The 26,087-nt window shown below is 45.1% G+C and overlaps 1 protein-coding gene across 3 annotated transcripts in view; it reads right to left on the bottom strand.

Moving 5' to 3' along the window:
• The window catches only part of LPIN2 (lipin 2), an 84,861-nt gene that overhangs the window by 57,978 nt on the left and 796 nt on the right, over positions 1–26,087 (bottom strand). The window contains exon 1 of one of the 3 annotated variants that reach the window (XM_019920785.3): positions 24,951–25,190. The exons of 1 other annotated variant lie outside the window; for it this stretch is intronic. Coding sequence is in view for 1 of the 2 variants with exons in the window: in XM_019920782.3 (XP_019776341.1) it covers positions 1,291–1,377 (87 nt within the window). In the remaining variant the exon portion in view is untranslated. Of the gene's footprint in view, positions 1–1,290; positions 1,421–24,950; positions 25,191–26,087 lie in introns of those variants that run through there. One more of the 3 variants, XM_019920782.3, reaches the window with a different exon arrangement.

The raw sequence follows: 26,087 nt of genomic DNA, 5'->3' as shown, positions 1-26,087 counted from the left end.
AGCGGTTTGCGTGTGCTGGTGCTACTCACTAAATGAACTTTTAAACTATTTCACAGCCAGCTGTGTTCACCCTTCTCCCTTCTGACCTTTACAACAAGTGCGCAGGAATCCGTATATACATGTACTCTGTACTATTAAAATGAAATTTCAAAAGTAAATGACCTCTCTCCGTAGCCCCTGACTTCCATTCCTAGTCAAACGATGTCTAGTTCCACCAGTTCCCGAGATCCCCAGCGAGTACATTTTTGCCAACAGGTCCAAAGGCAAAAAGCACACAGATGTGTAACATTTTTAAAGGTGACAAAAATTTGCACAACTTTAAAACTAAAATCAACCTGATTATGAGCCACAGATTTTAGAAACTGTATAATTTTTGTCTTGTTTATTTTACACTTGTTTTCATAAAAATGTACACCCCTCATTTTCTAAAAGCTACCTTCACCTCACTGTATTTACTTCAAATCATTTTTACAGAAAAGGCTTCCATGGGTAAAGTTAAATTATATTGTCCTTAATTCACCTGATTGTTTCCTTAATGCAGACTTCTAAAACTTACACTTTCATGTGACCTGTTTTATTTTATGTCTCATAAGAGAGGAAACTCTAGATAAAAAACTCAGACAACCTGCATTTTTCCCCACATATTTCAAGATTAGAAATTCTGTTTGCCACCACAGGAGAAAAAAGACTGCTGTCACTCTTCCCCATCACGTATCAGAAGAAGATGCCAGTTTCAAAATATTAGTTTAGTTTTCACAAATATTTGGCTAGGACAACAAAAATCATAAAACAAACCAACAAACTCATAGAGAGAGATCAGATTTAGGGCCACCAGAGGCAGGCTGGGGGATGGGGAACTGGGTGAAGGCAGTCAAAAAATCTGAAAGACAGGGAAAAAAAACCCATAAACCTTTTCAATGGTTTTTATTCCTCAACTACTACACTTAGATGCAAAGAGAATGTGAAACGAGATACAGTTCCTGGGAAACCTAGTTTCATAAAAATTCTCAGTTTAAAGCAGCAACTTCATTTTTTTCTAGGCAGAAAGTTATTATTTGTTAAATAATAAATAGAAAAGGGGAGAGAGACGGTGTAGAGTGAAGGAGGGAGAGCAGGTAGCCAAAGATTTCTGTTGAATACAACATTTAAAAGTTAATAAAATTCATTCTGATGCTACATTTTCCAAGGAAAAGGCATCAGCCGATCTCCCCGGCGGTCTTCCCGCCCCCTCCTCACAGCATATCCCAGGTGGAGAAAGCGGGGAGGCGGAAGCTGGTGGATGTAACTCACCAAGATGCCAGCAGGGGCCCTTCCACCGTAAACACCTTCAGCAACCTTCTCCTCCTCATCTTCACTATCATCTTCCAAGGAAAACATCTTAAAACTGAACTAGTTCATCAGAATGTCTTATTTTCAGAGATGAAGGCACACTTCTAAGTTATCAAAACAGAAAAGCTGTTCTGCTGGGCAAACTGTCTGCAGACACAGTAATATGGTTAAAACTGAAAGGAAATGGCTCTTCAAAAAAAAAAAAAAAGCAATGTATGCATGACTTTACCAGTAAGATTTGCTGAAAGCCTCAACCCTGTCCCTCTGAAGCAGATAAGCAGGGGCATGGGATGGGCTGTGCTGCGTGTTTACACTGATAGGTACCAAGTCCTGCCCAAGCACAGGAGCCTCACTGTGCTTCCATCACACGGGACACGAATTGAGTTAATGATTCCCTAAATCAATTACATCCTCATTTTTTAGAAATCAAAACAACTACACATAAGAAGAAGTAATCTTCAATAAATTAATCATGTAAGGGAACACAGTTTACATATACTTTCTAAGCATCAGTGAGCTTCCCAAAGACAGCCAGGTGACATATGCTTTATAGAACTCAAATCACTGAAATGTTTTGCTTTGTCCTATTGCCATGACCCAATATATTTTCACAATTCTGAATGGGAGCTAACCTGCTCAGCACTGTGAATAATGAACAAGTTATAATAACAATTTGTTACTGTATGCTAACATAGCATTCGTTATATTAACGCTGTAACAGTAACATTACATAATATAATAACAAACAATTTAACTTCAAGAATATGGCACTACAACACTAAAATTCAAACATCCTGGTATCTCCTTTCCAGCTGTCAGTAAGTCAACATACAGAAACTTCAAGCGAATTTTTCTAAAAACCTAGAACACACTAACACAGAGACAAAACGTCAATTTTTAAATTAAAATACACTATTTTTTGCAAGCCAGTGTCTAGGACTGTGCTGTTAAAAATAGCCATTATCCACATGACTACGTTTGCAATGTGGCTAGTGCCAAATGATACGCGCTGTGAGTATAAAACACACAGAATGAAAACAGAATGTGAAATTTCATTATTTTATATATATATATATATATATATATATATATAAGGTTACTTGTTGAAATGAAAATACTTTGGATATACTGAGTTAAATAAGATATATTCTTAAAATTAATTTTACCTGCTTTTTTTATTTTTTAATGTTACTAGAAATTTTTAAATGACAATGTGCCTCCCATTATATTTCTACTAGAGCACCACTTTACAGTCCTGAGACAATCTTGAGAACAAGGGCGGAAAGGAACATTCAGCCAGAGTTCCATTAATGGAGAGCTGAGGGTGACAGGAGTTTTCATCATTCCACAGAAGTAGTTAAATTCATCAATATACTAACTGATCCTCAGATATTTAATAATGTTCACATTATTAAACTTTTTCTCTATGTCTAAACATCACAGAAGACAAAACTTCCAAATATTTGACCAAGGGGCTGTTGGTTATGTTTACTACAGCAATATACCACCAAGATACACATACCAAAAATGTTAAATGGCAAAATTTAAAACAAATTTCACCAAAATTAGAAATGGGAAAATGTATCCTGCATTCAAAGCATTATACTGCCTTCTACCCACACATTAACGTGAAGGGCCCACGGGCACTTGTAATCCAAGTCAATACACGTCATGTACACAAATTCCCCCTTTCACAAGGGAAGTGATTTTCTTGGTCTATTACACAGTGTATAAAATTTTAAACCTCTTCCTCCATGTCCCCCTGCAGTCCCAGATCCTCAGCATCAGATGGTAATAAAAACCCACTCTGGGGTGCTGCCCGTGGGAAAGAATGGAGAAGTGGGAAGTCAGGGAGAAGGCGAAGTGAGGAGAGAAGGAGAAAGGGGGTTCCGGAGAAGCTACAAGGAAGATGGGAAAGAGGGAAAAGCAGAGGAAATAGAAGTTGGAAGAGACAAGAAAACATGCCAGTGGAACGACAGGAGAGGGGAAACTAAGTAGGAGGGTAGGTGGAGAGCGAAGACACAGGGAGAAGAAAAATGCGAAAAACCTCATCCATTTTAAATGTGAGGAAACTGAGGCCCAGAGAGGTCAGGCAGTCATCCCAAGGCCACCCGCTCCGTGGGCACACGCTGCCAGGTTGAGGCCCCCAGCGCAAGTGCTGGGCGAAGGGGTCCGACAGGAGAGAGGGAGCGAGGCCTGAGCCAGGAGGGCAGAGGCTGTCCGGCAACTTTGACCTCACCGCCTCTTACACAACGTGCAGGCTCCAGGCCAGCTACCTGGGCTTCCGGCGAGCCTGGGTGCTGTCTCACCATGTGGTTTGGATCCATGACTCTCAGATGCTCTGACAGCAAAAAGTATGGACCACAGACCCAGACAGAGGGTGAGCTCACCCTCCCAACACCAATTCCGCACAAGGGCGCGCACCTCCTGCTGCGTCTGGGCACCGCCTGCCCCCAGGCTGGGACCTGCCGCTTCCCTAACTTGGTGGTGGCGCTTTTCAGACTTGGTCAATAAAATTTAAAAATCACAACCAACAATTCTTCATCATCCCTATGATTTTTTTTCAAAGAAAAATGCTACTGTATTGTCAAGACTTTTTATCTACAGGCTAAGAGAAGAATAAATGGTTGTGCGTCAAGAAAAACTACTTTTTATTTTTGCACAGCATCTTCAATAATCTTAAAAAAAAAAAAAAAAGGCAGGTGGAAGTTGGAAGCCTTTTTTTCCAAGACTTAAATCTTTCAAGAAAAAGATTCGTTGAAAGCTAGCTCAGGGACACAAAACTTAAATGCTGGCCAGGAGAGTCAGAATCTTGTTCCAATTCCACAGCTGATGATGCTTGTAAAACATATACCTTCTTTATTTTTTTCCACCACTAATCCCATAAATGTATGAGACTAGGTATAAAGGGCTTCTTAAAAAAATGTAAGAATTTATAATTTCCTAACATGAAATTTTTTAATTGAAATTGGGCTAATTGGTTAAACAGAAATACCTTTATGCCACAAGTTATACTCTGTTTTTACTGCAAAACATGAAAATATTGATAATCTACTCCCCCCAGTGGTCATAACGTGGAATAGCAACATATTTCTACTGAATTACCAATGAAGAGGTGAGAAAGCTAAGAAGTTTTCATTAGTAAAAAATTATGATGAAAATATTTTTTAAAGCCTCAGTTACGAAGAGTTCATAATCTCCACCATAATTATTCTACAGTGAAGGAATTAACTCAGGTGCATTGCTGCATTTTCAAGGCCACTCATGGCAGAGACCCACACAGAAAAGGACCAGAGCCTACACTAATGCATATAAAATTTTTCTTTCCATATCTGGAATTACTTGTAATTAATGTTTGCCCATGAAAACAACCCAAAAGGGACAGATATGCTTTCTTCAAAACCAAGAGAAATTCTTCTTGATACCACTCCGAGGTTTTCCAAACTTCTGTAGTTTAGCCACTTATTGGAAAATGGCTATCCCATCTACTCAAGTTCCAGTATTTCATTATGTCCTCATACAACCCCCAAAACTCTAAACAGCATAGTTAGTGACAATTTCATTTGAGCTGTGAATGAAGGAATGATCAAACACAAACAGGTCATTCTAGGAACAGAGGAGAAAAAAACAGGAAGCGTCTCCTGAGGTCAGAAGGCCCGGCTTAAAGTGACTCTCCCAACAATAATCTTCCTGAAGACTGACATTTTACCTTTAAAATTCAACACGTTTTGCATTCTACTTTAAAACATCCATTTTTTTAAATATGAAGGGGAAAAAAAGGCTAACTGGTCAAAGTTTTCTTCTACCAAGTTCCAGGGTTAATGTACCATGTTTACTGTACAAATGGCCTAAAATATCCTCAGTGTACTCACCCCAGTTTAAGGAGTCTGGGACTAAACGATCTCTGAGCTGTATTTCTCTGACTAATGTTTTAGGTCAAACTTTCACCCCATATTTTGAGACCAGAGAGACAATAGTGGGTTGTCCGCAACAGTCAAGTGTGGGATCGTTAAGAGCAAAGCTTAAACGGCCCAATTAAGGATCAGAAGAACCATGGCTTGACTTGTGTCCCACATTCTGGACAACACTTCCAATAGAATAAAGCCAAGTGGGAAACCCTCTGCCCTGCTCAGAACCCCCAGGGCAGCAGCCTCACTGGGGGGGTGTGTGTCTGTGTCATGTTAATCACAACTGTTTCCTTTTAAATGTTTGTCTTTTTCTTCTCTCATTTCACCCTCTGAATAGCAGTTTGCAATGGTCCTGTACCCAGGGTAACACTCAGGGGCAACACTCTAAGAAAATAAGCAATTTTCTGTATGAGAGCTGTGTCACCCCATTTTGCTCACACTCTAGGAATCCTGTTGAAACATAAATCGTTTTATTATCAAATTCAAAAAACAGTATATAATTTTAAAAGTGTGGTCCTTTAATCTTTAACAACAAATTCTCTGCTATAAACTCACACCTAGCAGAAGCAGCACACAGTGCATCGCAACAGGAGTGACACCAAGTACAGGTAACGTCAGGAGACACAGGGCTGGGGTTCCCCACTCTGGGTCCACGGGAATGGCTCAGAGCTCGCCAAAGGAAATTACAACAAACAAATTAAGTAATCAAGGACAGATGAGATTATTAACACAATCCGGAGAAAAACAGGAGAAAATGTCACAAATTGTGAGATCAGCGTCCTATAGGGACCCGTGTCAGTCACACTCACATTCCTCGCCTCTTAAGAGGCATTTCCACTTCTATAGCTGGTTCCACACACATTTTTCACTAAAGATTTTCTGGACCACTTGAAAAACTGGTGATGGTGGTTTTAATTATTTTGCTGCTGTGATTTCATCTCCAAAAAATTGCTTACAATTTTCTCTATTTTAAAAATATTGGTAATTAGCTGGTACTCTCCTTCCTGCCGTCTTCCATCTGGATAAACAAATTGCTACGGTAATGCCGAGTAATTACTCAGAAGCCAGGAACTCAGCAATAATCTCTTGGATATGCAGTTTCTTGGGGAGAATAAAAATTCTATCATATATAAAATTCAAACAAATAATAATAACTATACTAGGATTTGAACAGACAAGTATACAAAGGACAAACTATCAGGAACATCAAGAACCTGTTCACATCTTACATGGAGAAGCCAGGATGTACACCAAGGCCTGCTTGACTCCAGAGCCTCTGCTTTTAACCATGTTGGTGTCTAATTCACAACTTGCTTGCTATCATGTTAGCAGGCTTAAGCAAAATACCACCCAAGCAGTTGGGACTATCATTTTAATAAAGAATCATCATGAGTGCGGCTAAGAGCCACCCCATAGGACAGATGGTCTGTAGCCTTAAAGGGGCATCCAATGGAGCCTGGAAATCCTGCTTGGTTTCTGTGGTCAGCCTGCTCTCCCAGTTTCTGTTTCTTTTTCCACCTTCCATGTTTCTCAACCTGACTGCATTCCCATCACCCTTCCCTCCCCATCTCAAATTCTTGTACGCAGGTCACTGTGTTCTTTGGGTAATGAACAGCAAACATGACTAAACCACGCTGCTACGAGAATAACTTAAGGAATTTACTTTTACAATTGGAAGATTCTAGTGCTACATTTAAGTCTGTTACCAGATTTTACTTAACTAGTGAAATTTAAATTAAAACAAAAAATCAGAATTGTTAGATTACTGCCTTTCAGAGGCTGAATCTGCCTACTTCAATATAAAGTTCCCCTGGACTTCCCTGGCAGTCCAGCAGTTAAGACTCTGTGCTTCCACTGCAGGGGGTGCAGGTTCGATCCCTGGTTGGGGAACTAAGATCCCGCATGCCACCAAGTGCAACGACAACAAAAAAAGTTCCTCTAAGATGTATTTTAAAAAGTAAAACTTGTGGTACTGGTACCCAGATGTATACAGTTATATTACACACGTACAGAAGAATGCAATTCCAAGATGGCAGGAGTAGCAGCACCCTTCGTTGAAGGTAAAGCCTTAAGTCACCTTTGCTACGGAGAGGTTAAATGCTAGTAATATGTCTAACATTTAACCCTGCAATGTCTGGGCGCACACAGGATCCAAGAAAGCACAGAGGCATCTGAAAGCAGCAACATTGGAAGAAAGGTTCCCCCTCTTCTAAGTATGCTGCACCACTGAAACAAAAAAATGAGTGTGACATTTTATTACAATTTATTTTTCTTCCAGACTCAACATACTTCACAAGGCTCTCTGAGAAACAGGGTATATACTTTGTGTAAAAATCACTAGCCTTCGCAGCAAGTTAGTTTTACTCAAGTTTTTAATGTATACTTTAATCATAAAACTTCTGGACGTGAAAAGAAATAAGCAAACAAAGGTAATATAAGCTAGATGCTCATGAGAAACTGTACAGTAAACCAGTATTTACATTGAAACCATACAAGGAAACACAATATTGGCAACCCAGCATTATTTATCTAGTGTCTAACTCTGAGTCACACTCCAGAGTTAGTCCTTTGCACATATTATCTCTGATCTATACAACTTCTGTGAAAGACAGATTTGCTTTATCCCTATATCTTACAAATGGAAAAACAGAGGCTCAGAGGAATTATGTACTATATCCAAGGTTACCAACTAATAGTAACCAAGTTGGTTAAAACTTGGTTTTTTTTAAAATCTATTTATCCTGGCTGCGTTGGGTCTTTGTTGCTGTGCGCGGGCTTTCTCTAGTTGTGGCGAGCAGGGGCTACTCTGTTGTGGTGTGCAGGCTTCTCATTGTAGTGGCTTCTCTTGTTGTGGAGCATGGGCTCTAGGCACACGGGGCTCAGTAGTTGTGGCACGTGGGCTCAGTAGTTGAGGCTCACGGGTCCTAGAGTACAGGCTCAGTAGTTGTGGCGCACGGGCTTAGTTGCTCCGCAGCACATGGGATCATCCAGGACCAGGGCTTGAACCTGTGTCCCCTGCATTGGCAGGAGGATTCCCAACCACTGCGCCACCAGGGAAGCCCCACCAGCTAATTTTTTAAAGTGCCAAATCCAGGTTCAAACCCTAATCCACTTAGTTTCAAACCTCAAGATGTCTCCATAGTAACTTCTAGGACACAATACTTAATTTGGAACTCAAATTTGATGTGCTAGATATTTTAAAAATCTCAAATACAGGGACTTACCTGGTGGCGCAGTGGTTAAGAATCCGCCTGCCAGTGCAGGGGACACGGGTTCGATCCCTGGTCCAGGAAGATCCCACATGCTGCGGAGCAACTAAGCCCGCAAGCCACAACAACTGAGCCTGTGTGCCTCAACTACTGAAGCCTGTGCTCCTAGAGCCCGTGCTCCACAGCAAGAGAAGCCACCGCCATGAGAAGCCCACGCACCACAGCGAAGAGTAGCCCACGCTCACCGCAACTAGAGAAAGACTGCGCACAGTAACGAAGACCCAACGCGGCCAAAAATAAATAAATAAATAAATATTTAAAAATCTTAAATACAATAAATCTAAAAGAATAAAATATCTAGAAATGAAATTAGCCAAAGAGCTGAACATTTACATATTTATAATTACAAAACATTGCTAAATTTAAAAGGACTAAAATAAATAGAGAGATATCTTGTGTTCATGGATACAAAGACTTAATATTGTTGAGATGTCAATAGTACCCAAAGCAATCTACAGATTCAATGCAATCCCTATCAAAATCCCAACAGATTTTTTTTTTTTTTTTTTTTGCAGATACAGAAAGTCAGTCCTCAAATTGATATGGAATTGCAAGGGGCCAAAACAACCTTGAAAAAGAACAAAGTTCCTGATTCCAAAACTTATTATAAAGCTACGGTAATCAAAACAATGTGGTACTGGCTTAAAGATAGACATATACACCAATGGAACAGATTCCAGAGTCTAGAAATAAACCCAAATATATATGGCCAATTGTTTTCTGACAAGGGTGCCAAGTCCATTCGATGGGGAAAGAACAGTCTCTTCCACATATGGTTCAGAGACAACTCTGACTCCAGAGCCTTTCCAATTAACCATACTGTTGGTGTTTAATTCACACATACAAAAGACACAATGTATAAGACACTGTATATAGAATAATTAACTGAAAATGGATCAAAGACCTAAATAAGAGGTAAAACCATGAAACTTAATGATTCTTAGATATAACACCAAAAACATGAGTAATGAAAGATAAACTGGATTGCATCAAAATTTAAAACTTTTTTTCCTTTTTTTTTGGCCACACCATGCGGCTTGCAGGATCTCAGTTCCCTGACCAGGGACTGAGCCCTGGCCACGGCAGTAAAAGCCCAGAATCCTAACCACTAAGCCACCAGGGAACTCCCTAAAACTTATTTCCTTCATCAAAGGACCTTATCAAGACAGTGAAAAAACAACCTATGGAATGGGAGAAAGGATCTGCAAATCATATATCTAATAAGAGTTTCATGTCCAGAATATGTAAAGAACTTTTACAACTCAACAACAAAAGGCAACCCAATTAAAATACGGGCAAAAGGCTTAAGCATCTCTCTGAAGAAAATGGCCAATAAGTACATGAAAAGATTGCTCTACATCATTAATCATCAAAGAAATGCAGATCAAAACCACAATGAAATACCACTTCATACTCACGGATGGCTATTTTTTCAAAAAACCAAATTGAAAAGTGTTGAGGATGTAGAAAAACCTTTCCAGTATGTGGAGGGTGCAGCACCACTTACCTCCTCACTCAATGTCAGTGGCAGTTTCCCCAGCTGTGACAATCAAAAATGCCTCCACTGTTTCTGAGTGTCCCCTGGGAGCAAAATTCTTCCAGCTGTGAACCACGGGTTTATCTAGATAGCGTGTGGCCCTGTATTTATACACTGGTTCTGGTTAGAGGTGGGCCAGGCAGGCACACACACAGCTTGGGCTCCGAATTTAGAGAGACTGAGTTTTAAATTATCGTTCCACCACTTACCAGGTACCCTGACACGTAACCGTCCTAAGCTTCAGTCTGACCTGAGCCTCGTACAACCCCTCCATAGAGCCAACCCCTCCCCAGGGTCACAGCGGGGGCCAGAGAGGACTGCTTCCACAGTTCAAGGAGGTGGTGTAAGCAGGGCCCTACGGGGCCTTCCCGGGACAGATCCCTCCCCAAGTCCTCAGCCGCAGCTCCTCTCTGAAGTACCTAGAGCACGGTATCTGATGCACATTTCCTGAGCTGTTTTTACAGACGCTGAAACTCCCACCAAATGGAAGCAATTAACTACCTGATGACCATGAGACCTACCGGCACCTAAGGATCGATAATGTGACACCACCCTGTTACCTCACCATCAACCAAGTTACCTCAACATCAGCCGATCAGAGAATTGTGTGCACGAGCTGGGACGCCCCTCCCTCATCTTGCCTTTAAAGGTGCTTTGCTGAAAGCCATGGCGAGTTCGGGTGTTTGGAGCACAAGCTGCCCTGGACTCCCTGCTTGACGCCCTGAAATAAACGCTGCACTTGCCTTCACCACGACCCAGGGTCAGCAGAGAGGCTTTACTGCTGGCTTTATTGCGTGTGGGCGAGTGGACCCAAGTTTGGTTCAGTAGCAGTAGCACCTGGAAACTACTAGGTACTTCGCAGATATTAGATCGCTTCCTTCTTTCATTAGAAAACAATGTGCAGACGGCCCCCAGCTTACAATGGCTTGGCCTGTGAATTTTTACTTTATAATGGTGTGAAAGCAACACGCGTTCGTTCCGTAGAAACCCTCCTTCACACTTTGAATTTTGATCCTTTCCTGGCTAGTGACAGGCCTGCCCTACGAACCCCTCTCGCGATGCTGAGCAGAGGCAGCCCCAGCTCCCGTCAGCCACGCGATCCCGAGGGCAAATAACCCATGCGCGTACAGCCATTCTGCACCCAGACAACCACTCTGTTTTCCACTCTCAGTGCAGTATTCAATCAGTCACATGAGAGAGTCAACACTTCATAATAAAATAGGCTTGTGAGATGATCCTGCCCAACTGTAGGCTACTGAACTGTTCTGAGCATGTTTAAGGTAGGCTAGGCCAAGCTATGATGTTTGGTAGGTGAGGCGTATTAAATGCATTTTCGATTTAGGATCTTTCCAAATTAGGATGGGTTCATCAGGATGTAACCCCCTCGTAAGCCGAGGAAGATCTGTACTGAAAAGCTCTGAGACCTATGCCCCGTAGGTGCCTAACGGGTGACTGTTAGGCTAGGATCCCTGCCATCAAGGAGCCCACTATTTAGTGAGGGACACAGGAAAGTAAACAAATGACTTATGACCTAATTCCCACTTGGATCAACAGCTCTTCTTATCTCTTTGTTTTAGCTTCCCAAACCACTTCCCCGTTGCCTAAGGCCCATCCAAATGAGGTCTACCCTTCAGCCTGTTTGTGCAAATAGCACGAGTCGAATTCATATTCCAGCCCCAAAGAGCCAAATTAGGACTGACATGGGTGAGAAAAGCCCTAGAGGTATAGGAAAGGGTCTTCAGGTAACAACTACTAGATCCAGCTACTCCCCCACCCTGTGCCCAAAGCAGACTGCCCTCCCCAAGAGACAAGGAAGGCATCTTCCCCACGCCACCTAACTCTGCTTAACGTGAATGCTGTCCTTTAATCACTGCGGAGGCTACACAATAAACCAATCCCATTTTTGTACCACTGTCCAGCATCTTATTAGTACTCTTCTTTTTTTCTGAAAGAACTACCTTTAAATTAAATTTAGGTGCTACACAGGATAAAAACCAGTATCATTACTATGCAGTCACAACACTTCAACAGTACAAAAGTAAGTATGATTCATCTCTCTGACGTGCCTGATCCACCAGACGTTGCTCTGAATGACTTACAGCTATTTCCAAAAACCTACCCTACCTCGAAGGGTAAGGATCTTCCACCATTGAGCATAAAAGGATATATTTCAAGACTGAAGCAATTTAAAAAGGAAGGAGTGTTCAAAATGTTTTTCATCATAACAGCATCACTGAAATGCATATATTGCCACGGAAGTGGGCAAAGTACAATTTGGTTGCATACGTTTTTAGTCATAGTCCTTCAGAGAGACATTTTTTTATAGGAGTACGAACAGCTTCCTTATTACCCATTTGTAATGGAGTGCAAAACTGAAGAATTTGAGGTAATTAGATCTTAGGGGTAAACTTCAGACTTATTAATAACATAAGCATCTGTAATTTAAACAGCAGTATTTTTCATCATGAATAATGTCCATCAATTATCACCATCCATCACTCCCACCTCAGCAGGCAGCGTGAGGCTGCAGGAAAGAAATGACTATTTGCTCACATCCCAGGACAGTATGTACATATGCATGTATCTATTCAGCAAGTATCATGCACACACGCACCCCAGAACAACAGAACCACACCCCATTCCCCCCTCCCCACCATTTGGTTTTACAGAGACCTTGCCACCGGCACCAGGTTCTCTACATTTGCCAGGAACCCCAAGGCTGATTGTAAACCTCTGCGTGAGAGGTGCCAGATTCAATGCTTCACGAACACGCAACTTCGATTTTGGAGGCTTGTATTTCTCTATACTTATCTCAAATTCAAGGGAGTATTAGTGAGGTCAAAGCTCAGCCCTTGCCTTCTAGACACCATCCGAGGTGTCAGTGAGCTGCAATGGGATCAGGGGTCATGGTGCCACAATTCTAGTTAAAAGGTGACTTCTGCCGCATAAACAATTAGACCAACCTCTCTCACTGCATCAATCACCTTTTAATGACTCCAGTAGCGGAGAGGAGGGTCTTCCCTCATTACTAGCAGCACACTAATTAAACAAACAAGAAAAAAACAAGCACCAACCCATCGGCTTACTTAACTGATGTCATAAAAGTGATCAGGAGAATTCCTCCGCTCCTGTAACACAGATTTCCAAACTGTGCAAGGGAGCATTGCACAGCCAAACTCTAGGCTCTTTTGCATTTAACTCTCAGAAATGCAGCCCCCAGTTTCTCAGAGGGAAGTCTTCTAGACCAGGAAGCACAAATTCACTGCTTTCTACTCTTCTTTCTGGGAATACCTCAGTTAGAGAGCACGTGGCAACCACGAGGCCGGGACCCTGGAATGTGAACTCCCTCCCGTGTGGCCACCCAGCTCCGGGCATCCCAGACCGCGGCTGCAGAGGGGCCCGGGGACCTGGGCGAGGCTGTGGACCTGGGCGAGTCTTCCAGCAATGACAATGAAAACACACACAGCTCCAACTTCATGCTGGACCGTGCACAGTGCCGCCCGGGACCCCGGTAGTTTTCAGACGTGTCAGGAGGGGGACATCCCTCTCGGGGCTCTGGGGGGACACCTGGGTGGATAAAGGATGCGGGAGCAGCTGCGCCGCTGCTGCCAGCACCACCCGACACGCACATCACCGAGTGGTGCCCTAGTGTCACACAGCTCCGCAAACAGACACCAGGTGAGGCTGCGCCCGCGGGGGCTCACGATCTGACCTGCACACGAGCTCCTGCAAGATGAGAGAGAAGGATTTCCAAGAGCCACAGCGAGTCAGTGAGGCAACATTTGAAATGTTGGAAAATAAAGCCCGTTTCACACATCGATCTGTTTAAAAGCAGCATCTACTTTGATGTGCTGTTCGCTGTTCGATTCTGAGCTGCGATCAAGCCATGAACTTGGCTGACAAGGTACCTCCCCTCCCAGCACTTAGATTCTAATGCTAAGGAGAGAGAGGGGCAACAAATGAAAAACACAATTCTAGACTGGGATAACTATCATGAAGGAAGTCAAAGAGTGTACGGGAGGAAGGGCAGGAGGGGTGACTTCAGGTAACAGCCACATCTGAAAAGGAAATAGAGCACAGCTAACTAACATGGGAGCCAGAGCACCAGGGCCCAGCCGACACTGTTCACCTAACTACACCGGGACGGACTCAGGATTCACTTTCTCACAAGACACTGGTGCTGTTCTTTCTTTAGGCATTTTGCCAACCTGCAAATTACTTTAGAAACAAAGCCAGAGTAGAAAATGAGGTGACTCAGATACTACGTTATAAAACATTCAGGAAACCAGTGGAAATTTTAGCAGTCACACAGTCTGAACAAAAATCTCCAGTTGTAATCTAAAAATTGCTTCCTCAGAGCTGCTTTCTGACCTTGGTGAAGACGGATGGGACTAAAAGCGTCTTTTAAAATGTTATAATAACTAGACATTCTGTTGACACAAAGGACATTACACACTTTATCTTCATTCCCTCTTGAAACTCACTGTTAAGGAGCTGAACTGTGCCCCCAGAGTAAGCTGACGTTCTCACCCTCAACGCCTCAGCAGGCGACCTTATTCGGAAATAGGATCTTTACAGAGGTAACTGAGTTAAAATGAGGTCATTAGGGCGGGCCCTAAACCAATGACTGGCTCCCTTATAAAAAGGGGATATCTGGACAAAGACAAACAGACACACACACGGGGAGAACGCCGTGAGAACGTGAGACAGTGCTCCAGGTGCTGCCACCTACAAGGAGTGCCCAATGTCACCAGCTAACCGAGAGCGGCCCTCAAGGAACCGGCCCCACTGACACCTCGACCTCAGACTTGCTGCCTCCAGAACTCTGAGACAACACATCTGTTATTTAATGCATCCGTTTGTGGCACTTTGTGACGGTGGCCCTAGCAAACGAATCCACTCACCAACACAACAGGAAAGAAATGTAACAGGAGTAACTGTTAAGTACGAGGAGAACGTTTAGAGGAAATGGAAGAGGTCAAGTTTTTGAAAGATGAAAGACGGATGGAGAAAAAAAGGAGGACTAGACAGTAAGGGCTCAAAAGCCCTCCTCGGTGGAGAGATGTCAAAAACCATGACAACTATAAGAAAATTTCCGAGTCAAAGCCACAATTTTCCAAACTGAACGTTCCCATGGGGCCCAGCACAGCGGAGAAGCGGCAGCCGCCCTGCCGGGCTCCACAGAAGGCCGTCACGGTGGGAGGAGCCGTGGATGGTGTCCAGGGCCCCGCGGTGTCCTGGAGGGAAAGGTTCAGAGACACCGCGCGGGGCTCGGGCAGAGGATGCGTGGCTGCAGGGAGCTCTGCGGGGGGTGAAGCCACACAGGCCGAGGGGCGCCCACTACCCTGGGTGTCCTCCCGGCCTCTGACCCACCGAGACCAGGGGACAGACACGCTCTCAAGCCACCAGGGCGGGGCCGCGGGGCCCCATCACACCCAGCCCAGCGCAGCCACCACCAGGGCTGGGGATCATGAGGAGAAAGAGCAGGCGAGAGCACCTGGAGAGGGGAGAGGACGGGAAGAGGGGCGGGGAGGGGGAGACACGGGCATTTAAAAGTTTGGGACTTCTCAACAGTAACAATTCAAAATTCTAAAGGAAAAGTATTTCCGCTCTAGCATTCTACAGCCAGCCTCCCGATGAAGGACGAGGCTAGAACACATTTCCAGATGCGTAAACCTTATGGACTTGCCCTCCGGTGAAGCTTTCCTCCACGCCCAGCAGGACCAGGAGGCCGAAGGAGAAGTGGGAAACGGACCCGACACAGGGACCCAAGGCAGGCGAGGGTCACGGAGACCAGGCGAGGGGTCTGGAGCTCTGTCGGAAATTGGGGGCCTGACACACAAGCCAACATGACAACTAACAAGCATGGAATCAAGTCCCACAAGAAACAGGTAAAAGAGTTGAAGGAGCTGCTTCTAAGAAGCAGTCAACAGCCCTGAGGAAGAGACTCTCGTGCTTTTCACCGCATACCTCAAAGTCCCATTTGAATTTTTAAACTATACATTAAAAAAAAAAACTTAAAAATGTTTTAAGATGAAAAGAGTTATTATGTGATGCAGGCTTATAAAATGAATCTTATTCACAGGAATGAAAACTACTAAAGAAAAGAAAAATAAACACCCAGCAAATACAAGCAAATACCCAGCAAATACGAGCTGTGGGGCTTTGTTTTGTTCTGCTTTTAATTAGGAAAAGCTCTCTTCCAACTCTCAGCATCAGCCCTGTGGTCCATTTGAGACTCAGGTATCTCTCATTAACAAGACAAAACAAATGAACCAGGAAATTTAACTACAGCAAAGTTCAGACTTCCCTGGTGGCACAGTAGTAAACAATCTGCCTGCCAAGGCAGGGGACCCGGGTTCAAGCCCTGGTCCGCGAAGATCCCACATGTCGCGGAGCAACTAAGCCCATGCACCACAATTACTGAGCCTGCGCTCTAGACCTTGCGAGCCACAACTACTGAGCCCATGTGCCACAATTACTGAAGCCCGCGTGCCTAGAGCCTGTGCTCCACAAGAGAAGCCACCGCAATGCGAAGCCTACGCACAGCAACCAAGAGGAGCCCCAGCTCGCCACAACTAGAGAAAGCCCGCGCGCAGCAACGAAGGCCCAGCGCAGCCAAAGATAAATAAATAAATAATAAATTTATTAAATAAATAAATACAGCAAAGTTCCTATCAAGTTATCTAGTTGATTCACTTGGAGCAGGGAAATGTCCTAACACAAAAGCACTTTTCCATTCTATGGCAAGGATATCAGCAAAAGATTTAGCCAACATTTAAAAGGATGACATTCAGCAGATGAAAAAAAAGATCAGCTATCCTAACAACACAGGTATATTAGTAGTTTTCAACTAGTAGAGAATAAAATTTTATGTAGCTTTATAATCTAAGGAAACTTTTCTGAAAATGATTAGAGCTTGCAGAAAAATGTCAACTACTTAGAGACGTGATAAACTAGTCAGCAAGAGAATTTTTTTCTTTTAGTTAAGTTTTAGTTAAGTATTCACCTGCACTATATATACCAGATACATAAGACAGCTCTGTTTTCTAGATACTACAAAAATAAGGCTCTACCTGCAGGCCTGGACAACAAAACTTATACAGCCAGAGATAAAACGACAGCCAAAATCACAAGGCTTAAATTTGTAGACATGCGTAGTGCCTAAGACACATACAAAACTGCTCAATCACGAAAATATATTTCCTATTTGACACTATAAAGGTAAACGTTCTGGGTCAAGGAAGAAATTTCAAGCACAGAAAGCAGTATTTTTGAGACATAAACATCTTTCAACTGAACATCATATTCTCATGCTAAACATGTAAGCACTGAAGCTCTCTCCCAGATGCTCCTTTGCTCCCTTTCAATCCCCGTGTACAGTACTCCTTTCTCAATCCCTCCCTGCACAGCTTGGAGCAGCAAAATGTCCTAACACAAAAGCCCTTTTCCATTCTATGGCAAGAATAACAGCATACCCCTACAAGAATACAAGCTACTTCAGGGCAAGGCGGCTGTTCTACTCGCCTTTCTGCCCTTTGCCCTGAGCCTCTAGACGCTGGTGTCCCTTGTCCAGTCAGAGCTCCCAGCCTGCCACCCTGCCTCTGCTCCTTGGGGTGGCTTGAGGCTCTGGTTTAACACACAACCTCCCCAAACCCTCAGAATCAGCCCAGCAGAAGGTACTGTGGTCTCCACGTTACAGATGAGACAACTGAGTAAACTGAACACCAAAAGTGTGTTCCAGGACTTGGAAATTCCTGAAGGTCTATGAATGTATTTCTGTTTAATGGGAAGTTCCCCTGCACTGAAGAACTGATAAATCCCAAGTCATTAATTTATTCACAGTAAATAAAACACCATTAAAGCTCCGTAGAGGACTTCCTTGGTGGCGCAGTGGTTAAGAATCTGCCTGTCAATGTAGGGGCCAAGGTTCGATCCCTGGTCCGGGAAGATCCCACACGCTGCAGGGCAACTAAGCCCGTGCACCACAACTACGGAGCCTGCGCTCTAGAGCCCATGTGCCACAACTACTAAGCCTGCGTGCCACAACTACCGAAGCCTGTGCACCTAGAGCCCGTGCTCCGCAAGGAGAAGCCACTGCAATGAGAGCAGCCCGCAACGAAGAGTAGCCCCCACCTGCTGCAACTAGAGAAAGCCCACATGCGGCAACGACAACCCACCGCAGCCAACAAAACAAAACAAAACCTCCATTAGAATCTTTCTGCAGATGTAGTTGGCAAGTGAGTCAAATGATACAGTGACGAGAGCACCAGTTCACAAAAACTCAAACTCAGGTACTCAACAACATCAGGGGTTTCAGCCAGCTGCCCCCATGGGTGGAGGGGGAACGAGGCTCCTATATGGAGGAGGAAGCTGGAAGCTCCGTCCAACTCCGGAATGTTGGACCTCAGTGCTGCTATGCGTGGTCCAGTCCCAGGTAACCAGGGGTCACAGAGGACGCTCCTTAAATCAGCAGTCAAAGGTACCTGGGAAGATCCTTCAAGAAGGGGTGGGTTTGGAGTCTGACAAACTATATGGCTGAGCCCAGCTCTCCTTCTCAACACTAAATAGAACCACCTTCCTCTCAGGCTCAGCTGAGAGCAATATTTAGCCAGCGTTTAGGGGCCCCGTTTTAAACACTCTGTCCTGACTCATCATAGCAATGTGATCACGCTGTGGAAGCGGGCAGAGGGAAATCAGCTTCACATCATCCAATTCGTTCCAGAGCCGCCCGGGGTGGGGGGCGGGGGGGGCATCACCTCCACTGTTCCCTCCGCTGGCTTTTCTCGCCCTGGCACAGTTGGTTTTGCACATATAAATGATTCAGAGAAACCCAAGCCTCCTATAGAGCAGGTGCTATCTTTCTAGCAGTTTACAGATGCTGACACTAAGAATAAGTTCTCCAGTTCTACCTGATCAAGTCAAAACAAAACCCTAAAATTGACGTCAAGGAGACGCAGGAGAATCCTTACGGTCCTTGGGCAGTCTGGTGGTGATGGAGTCAGGGCAACGCCACCACAAAGCTGCGAGCCTTCAGCAAAGCTCTTTCAACCCCACCAGCATCACCTAGAAAATGGGACTACTATCTCCATCTTGCAGGGTCATTGTGGCTCTTGAGATAATTTGTGTAAACCACAAGCCCTCACGCAAAGAAAGTGTTCAATCATGTAACTGCAACAGTAATGGCAACCTTTCACAAACATCAAACACCTCCTAGAAATTCAGTGTTCCTAAAAAGTAGGCATCAGCACCATTTTACAGACCAAGAGTCTCAGTAGCTATCTTTTAAAGACCCCCAAATTCCAAATTCTTACTTTTCAAATAACATTACTTAGGCAAGTTTTTTTAATTGGCTGAGCCAGTGAGAAAACCCTGCAACAAAAGATCAGTCCTTTCTCAAAAGGTATTTGTTTAACACACATTTTAAATGATAAAACAGAGAGCTTTCTCTCTTAAGTGATACTTCCCTGAATAAGGCCTGTCTCTGTGTAGGTCATATGTAGAGATGACTGTTAACATTATTCGAAATTCATCCAGCAAACTGTTGAAATTTTAAAGAAATATAATATGTGGGCAGATGCTTTGGAATGTTTTACAAAGAAAAAAATAATGACACGTAGAATCCTAAAGAAGCAAAAAGTATATTCACACAGAATCTTAAAGGAAACAAAAAGTATATTCCCTACGGGTCTGCTGTAAGCCCAAGCATTCCTGGACTTAGGCTGGTTCAGAAAAAAGACGCATCACTTTACAAGGATCACAGACCTACGACTCAACCTTTGGGGGAAGTACCATATCACATCCGGGAGCAGCAACTCAGATTTCTTAATTCACATGAACTGTCTGATGGTTCTGCTGTCTCACAGTTGATAACAATACAAAATCACACAATAAAATTAACAGATGATTTTATATTGAATAGCTCCTACCTTTGAAGGGCCTCTCTTTTAGAATGAATGAAACAGCACGTCTCTAGTACAGCAGGACACACCTATCTTGCCGGGAGCCAGAAATGTCACATCATCATGAACTGAACAGATGAGAACCATCCTGGCCGTTGTACAACTCCCGTTTGTTTATTCAGAGGTAGAAAAAAGGCTTTTAGGTAGATTTCAATTCCAGATTAACCAATGAACGTTTTTGTTTATAATTAAGATACTTTCTCTATAAAAAAGAAAACATCCTACTACAGATTTAAAAACAGATGGGTTAAACCCTCCCTTCCATTATATTTCAGAAATAGGTAAATGCAGAAATTCAATCAGTCACTAAAGGTGTGACTTGGTACCATACACCTATCTTCCTTCTTGCAGGAAAGTCACTAGTTCCAGCCTTAGAGTTTCTGAAGGATGCTTTCCCCATCCTCAGCTTCTCCTCTTTGTCCATAACTACTTAATTATAACCACCAAAACCAAATAATTTTTAAACCTAGATAATGGTACCTCTTCTCTTTGAAATATTAGGGACTCTAATCATGTTTCTTAAACTTTTCAAATCCATGTTCCTTTACACTCCCTATAATGTTACGTAAAACATACAACAAATTAACAAATGACCAAAAAGTTAAAAATCAAAATAATAGGAGAAAGCACAACAGACCTTCAAAGCCCCCAATGCCCTGCAAGTACCAGGTCTGCACAGCCGCTCAGGCTCCCTCCATCCGATTCCTCCTGCTCATCAACCTGTGAGGGCCCGACCCTTCCCCTCTTTCCCCTTCACAGAGACTTTTAAATTTACAGATCCAGTCCCCACAACCGTCCCCCAACAGTGCCCATGTTTAAATGTTCCTCCGCCTCCTCAAGCTGTCCTTTCTCTACTAGAATCTGACAAACCTTTAAGGCTGGCTTCTTATTCCACCCAACACTATCTGTCTCTCCTACTCCGGCCCTCGGTTCAACATTTACAGAGCAAAGGAGGCAAATTGGTCGCAGGGAGTGTCTGAAAATTAAGGAGACAGTCGTTATTTCCTCTAATCCTGGTTAAGGCTAGAGGAAAGCCCCAGGTGACTTGAGAGCAAACACAATGCAGCACAGAACAAGCAAAGCAGCAACCACATCATCAACACTGTGAAGGGTTTGCCTCCTGCAGCTGATCAAGGGAAGTGAGTCTTGAGGACTGAATACACAGGTGGAGACCGCTGGGAAAAAACTGAACTGAGAGCACAGGGAAACTCAGATTTGCTAAAATAGGCGAGAACAGACCATTGCAGATTCATGAACAGGAAAGATGAAAAAGATGCTTGAAGTTGAAAACAACTTAGAATTTGTAAACCACTTTGAATTTTACTTATACTCTGCCTGGTTGAAAAAAATAAGTTGAGACAGTTCAGACAAATTTACCTATAACTAAACAATAAAGTGAAGGGAATTGGTACAAAAAATAAGGATATGAAATGAGATAAAGGCAACAAACGCAGTTACTCTTCATAAAGTTAACTACAGAAGTAAAGACTTTCGAAACTGTCCAAATATGCCAAAAAGTCAGTTGAAGGCGATCCACCAGCTACCCAGACTCTACAAGGAGTGCTTTTCTGGAAGCCAATGTTTCTCCTCCAAAGAAGTAGGAAAGCCTTACTTGGATAGTTCATGTTTAAAATATATGACACTGCAGATAGACACAAACACCACATAATAAAGTTCTAAATTCTGAGATTACAAAAACAGGCAGCACATTCCAAATGGCTTTTTAAAAGATCACCTTCTAGTAGTCTCTCAAATTATACATTTGACCTAAATAACCTAAAAATAATTTTAAAAGGTCCCACTCCTCACAACACATAAACCCCTTGCCTTTTGGCCACACCCTCCTTGTACAGACGTGCGATGAAGGCAGGAAAAGGATCTGATGCTGCAACCGCAGCGCCACGCTTTACAAGGGGGAATGAACTCTGGCTCCTTCCTTCCTCACTTCCTTGTAGCAATTTTTAACACCAATCTAACTGACAAACAGCAGCACTGAAACTTAGCATTCAAAGCCTTCAGAGGAAAAAGATTCTAAACTATCATCAGTGAATCAAATAAGAAAAAATGTGTGCTGCGTCATCATTCTAATCCCAAAGTCACACTAAGGGCTTTATCTTGCATCGCAGCACCGTTTATCTCCTAGTGGATTCTTTTTTCCTTCTCCTTCCCTCTTGACGGAATGGAAACTTTGGGCAGAATCCTCCAGTCCCAGGGTTCCACAGCAGGGCCAGACCACCTGGGCCCAGCTTCCTGTTGTCAGTCAGGGCGGCTGAGAGGAGCACCGCAGAGGCTCGAGTGGCCACACCACACAGGCTGCCACGGACTCACAGAGATACCAAGTGACTTCACCTGGACCCTGGGGGTGAGCAACTTCTCCATTATTATCCTAGACTACAGGACGCCACACATGTAAAGTGTTTAGTGGTAGTAACAGTGTGTTACTAAAATAAAGAATCAAGCCCAAGGCAGGGAAGGTGGATTCCAAAAATCAGAGCTAATAGCCAGCAAAGTCGCCAAGACGACTTCTTATTCAGATACCGTATTACCAAAATATAGCCATAAAGCTTACTGCTCCAGCCTGTGGGAACTATCCTCAAAGTTTTAGTAAGACATCATTTATATAGGATTCTGCCAACCGATGGCTCTGCTTGCCAACCTGTGAGCCGTCTCATCATTAAGAAGGCAAATGAGAGGTCAGAGAACTCTGGGGCTCAGCCAGAAAGAAAACCTACTTCTAAATGAAGGGAATAAGATCAAAACAGGCTTTCAAAATAAAGGTCTCAAACCACTGCCCAGCGATTGATGAGAAACTCAATGTGCACACACATACACACGCAGTGACAGCCGCTGGGGTCCCATCAGAAAGGAAAGGATTTAAATTAAAGGCGGGCAGACTTAACTCAGACTTAAAGGGAAACTTCCGGACAGGCTGCGAAGCACCCACGGGAGGCAGCTCATTCTACTTCCTAACAAGACAAGCCCAGTGTCCCCGCGCTGTCACATATGAGGAAATGCCTATATGAAGACACACACACCCAGGAGAAATAGCTGTCGACACAGAGAACCAAGCTATATTTAAACTCGATATTAATATTTAAACTAAACATTGCAAAATGTTCACTGCAATGCTCGTCAGCTTAACTTAACCTTCTACCACCTCTAGTGAGTGGCACTGCCAGGATTATTCATCCAAAGCTCACAATTCAGGACAGCTGAGTGAACTGGCCCTCGGGTCACACTGCCTGCTGCTTCCTACCTTCATTCTACAGACCTCCGCAGGGGTCTCTTCTAACAGCTGGCTCTGCGCTGGGTGCCGGCAGCTATGAGTCTGGCCTTCAAGGACTCGGTCTAGCGCAGGAGACAACACAGTCAGTAACCAAAACATGACAGTCCAGGTGAGGAGTACCTTCTATGGCTATAAGAATGTAACAATACAGGACACGGAGCCCCAGCTGACCCTATTATGTGCTTCTTCCCAGTGGCTTCACTGTAGTTTTGGATGGCTCTCCTATGCTCCCCTTTCCTGTTCCTCCAAAACAAAGCTTCTCTGTTAGTTCTCAACCATGCCATCCATCATTAGCACCTACCAACTCATTTCTAGCATTCTACAGCCATCACCACCCACACCTGGGCCTGGAGATACTGCAATCTGATACATCACCACCACATGTAAGTGGAGGGAAGCAGCCACCCACACCGTCCAATGCTCTTCCACACGTGTCCTTGGGCCTGCTTCTCATACTCTGGCCGAGTATGACCTGAGGGTAACTGCCCTTCGGGCAAAGAGGATGCTGCACTAGGGGACCAGCCACCGAGGGCTACATTACTCGAATCCTTCCCCCGCCGCTCCCACCTCTGCTACACCTGCCACACCTGCCGCACTTTTCAATCTGAAACCGCTGAGCACAATCAGTATCAAACCATCGACATATAAGCCATTAGGGGGGCACTAATTAACTTGTAAATTCTTCAAAATATATTTCAAAACTGACTTTGTGTTGTTCAAAGCATTACAAACTAGCCAGGCCAAGTTTTAATAACCAGTAGCGCTTACCAAGCATCTTCAACAGGGCCTGGCGTGACACCAAGGCAAGAGACAATTTTTCAGTTAGGGAAAAGGAAGAAGAAAAAAAAAAGGTATGGAAAAATAATCCCCAAACGTGCATTTTAAATCAGCCTAGCGGTTTGTTAAGTAATTCTTAACATTTCCAAATATTCAGAGTTCCAACACTTTCTGAAAGGAAGGATGATCTTTCTGGTCCTGTTTTTCGTAAGTGTGCCTTCCAAACGACATCCCTAGTTTTCAATGAGAACAGTCTCAGTTTGTCCGGGCGGGGGGAGAAACGATGACCCGCGGGGTTAGAAGTTGAGAGAGCAACCCTCAGCATCAACTGTACCTTAACATGTTCGACACAGATTAAGATGTGCAGAGGGGAGGGGGTTTGGGAGGTGAAAAACTACTCACACTGGGGATCCCGTCTACAGCCCTGAGGCGGAGACGCCGGGCAAACGAACGGCCGCAGAGGAATAACAGCAACTTCCCGGGCCCCCGCCGCGATGCGTATCACGTGCCGGGCCCCCTCCCCCAGGCCCGGGAGCTGAATGGAAACGCGGCCTCCGGCGGCGCTTCCCTCACCGGGACCCGCTGGGCCGAGCGTCTCCGGGGCCGCAGCTCCAGCTTCCGCACCGCAGAGCCAGGAGGAGGGGGTCTGAAGTGACCCTCCGCTCGCGCGGCGGGGGCACCAAATTTTTCAGTCTCCCCGCCCGCCGCGACCCCCCAGCCCACCCCGCGAGTCCGTGTTTCTAGATGACGCCGGCGGCGGGGCGCGAGCAGGGGGCTCGGCCAGCGCGGGCCCGAGGGTCCCGGCCTCTGCCGGGCGGCCCGGCGCCCGCGCCGCGCTGGAGACCCCGCCGCCGAGGACCCCGGCCCGGCACCGCCGCTTACCTGCAGCGACTCTGCTCCCGCCCCGCGCTGGCGCCCGCAGGCGGCCGAAGGCAAGCGGCGACCGAACGGCGACGATGAGGACCGGCCCGGCTGGGCGCGCTCGCGGGCGGCCGAGGAGGCGGGGCCGGCCGGGGGCGCGCGCGGGGCCCGGGCGCCCGCCGCCGCCGCTGCCTCGGGAGCCGCTTGGGCCGCAGTCGAGCCGGGCGGCCCTCATGAATGGGACACGGCACGGCACGGCGCGGCGCGGCGGCGGCAGCGGCGGCAGCGGGCGGTGCGCAGGCCCCTCCCCGCCACGTGACGCCGCGCTCCGCCGCCAGCTCCCGGCCGCGCGCCGCCCGGCGGACTCCCTCCTGCTCAGCCGCCCCGCGCGCCGCCGCGCTGCCCATCTACCGCGCTCCCGGGAAGGCCCCGGCCTTTCGAGTGCTTGCTGCAACCCGAACGTTACTTTTCCGCAATCAAGTTTCTTCTGGTCCCCATGGCAACCGCGGCGGGTCACGTGGATCTTAAGAGCCCAATTACCGAAAAAGAAATATTAAAGTGCAAAAAATGCTCACGGCATGAATGTTTTATAATCCACTTTTGATCACCAGTAGCGCATCTGCTTCTTTGCTTACTTTCTCCCCCCCACCCCCACCCCAAGTCCTACTACACATCCCCTTTTAAAAATATACTGTTTAAAGAAATGGATTGCCAGGGCTGTATATTATTGTTGCACACTGGTTTTGATCTCTTTGCTGCTTTTGCCGCTATTGAAAGTTATGGATGGAAGTACATGTGTTCCTTCCAAATGCCATTAATTTCTCAATACGCGTCCTGTGGATGATACCTTTGAGGATACTGAAAAATAGGCATTTATATAAAGCTCCTGCGTGCCGAGCCAGCCGCAGCACAGTCTCTTCCCAGAGATGGACTGTGGTGTGACTGGGCTGTGCTGCGACCGGGGGACCAGCGCCCTGCCATAGGGGCCCCCGGGCTGGTTCTGCAGAAGGAACCCGGGCAACCACTTCCTCATCCAAGTTCCTTCTGCCTTTCTCAAGCACTCAGCCAAGCTTTGCCCCATCCTAAACCGAGGCCCAGGGGAAACGAAGGTGGTTTCCTAGGCCCAAGGTCACTAGTAGAATTTTCCTCTTCGGTGCC

The sequence above is a fragment of the Tursiops truncatus genome, chromosome 13, assembly GCF_011762595.2.
Source record: "Tursiops truncatus isolate mTurTru1 chromosome 13, mTurTru1.mat.Y, whole genome shotgun sequence".
NCBI classification, from domain to species: domain Eukaryota; kingdom Metazoa; phylum Chordata; class Mammalia; order Artiodactyla; family Delphinidae; genus Tursiops; species Tursiops truncatus.
The sequence above is the reverse complement of the archived record's forward strand: the minus strand, read 5'-3'. Positions and strand labels throughout refer to the sequence as shown.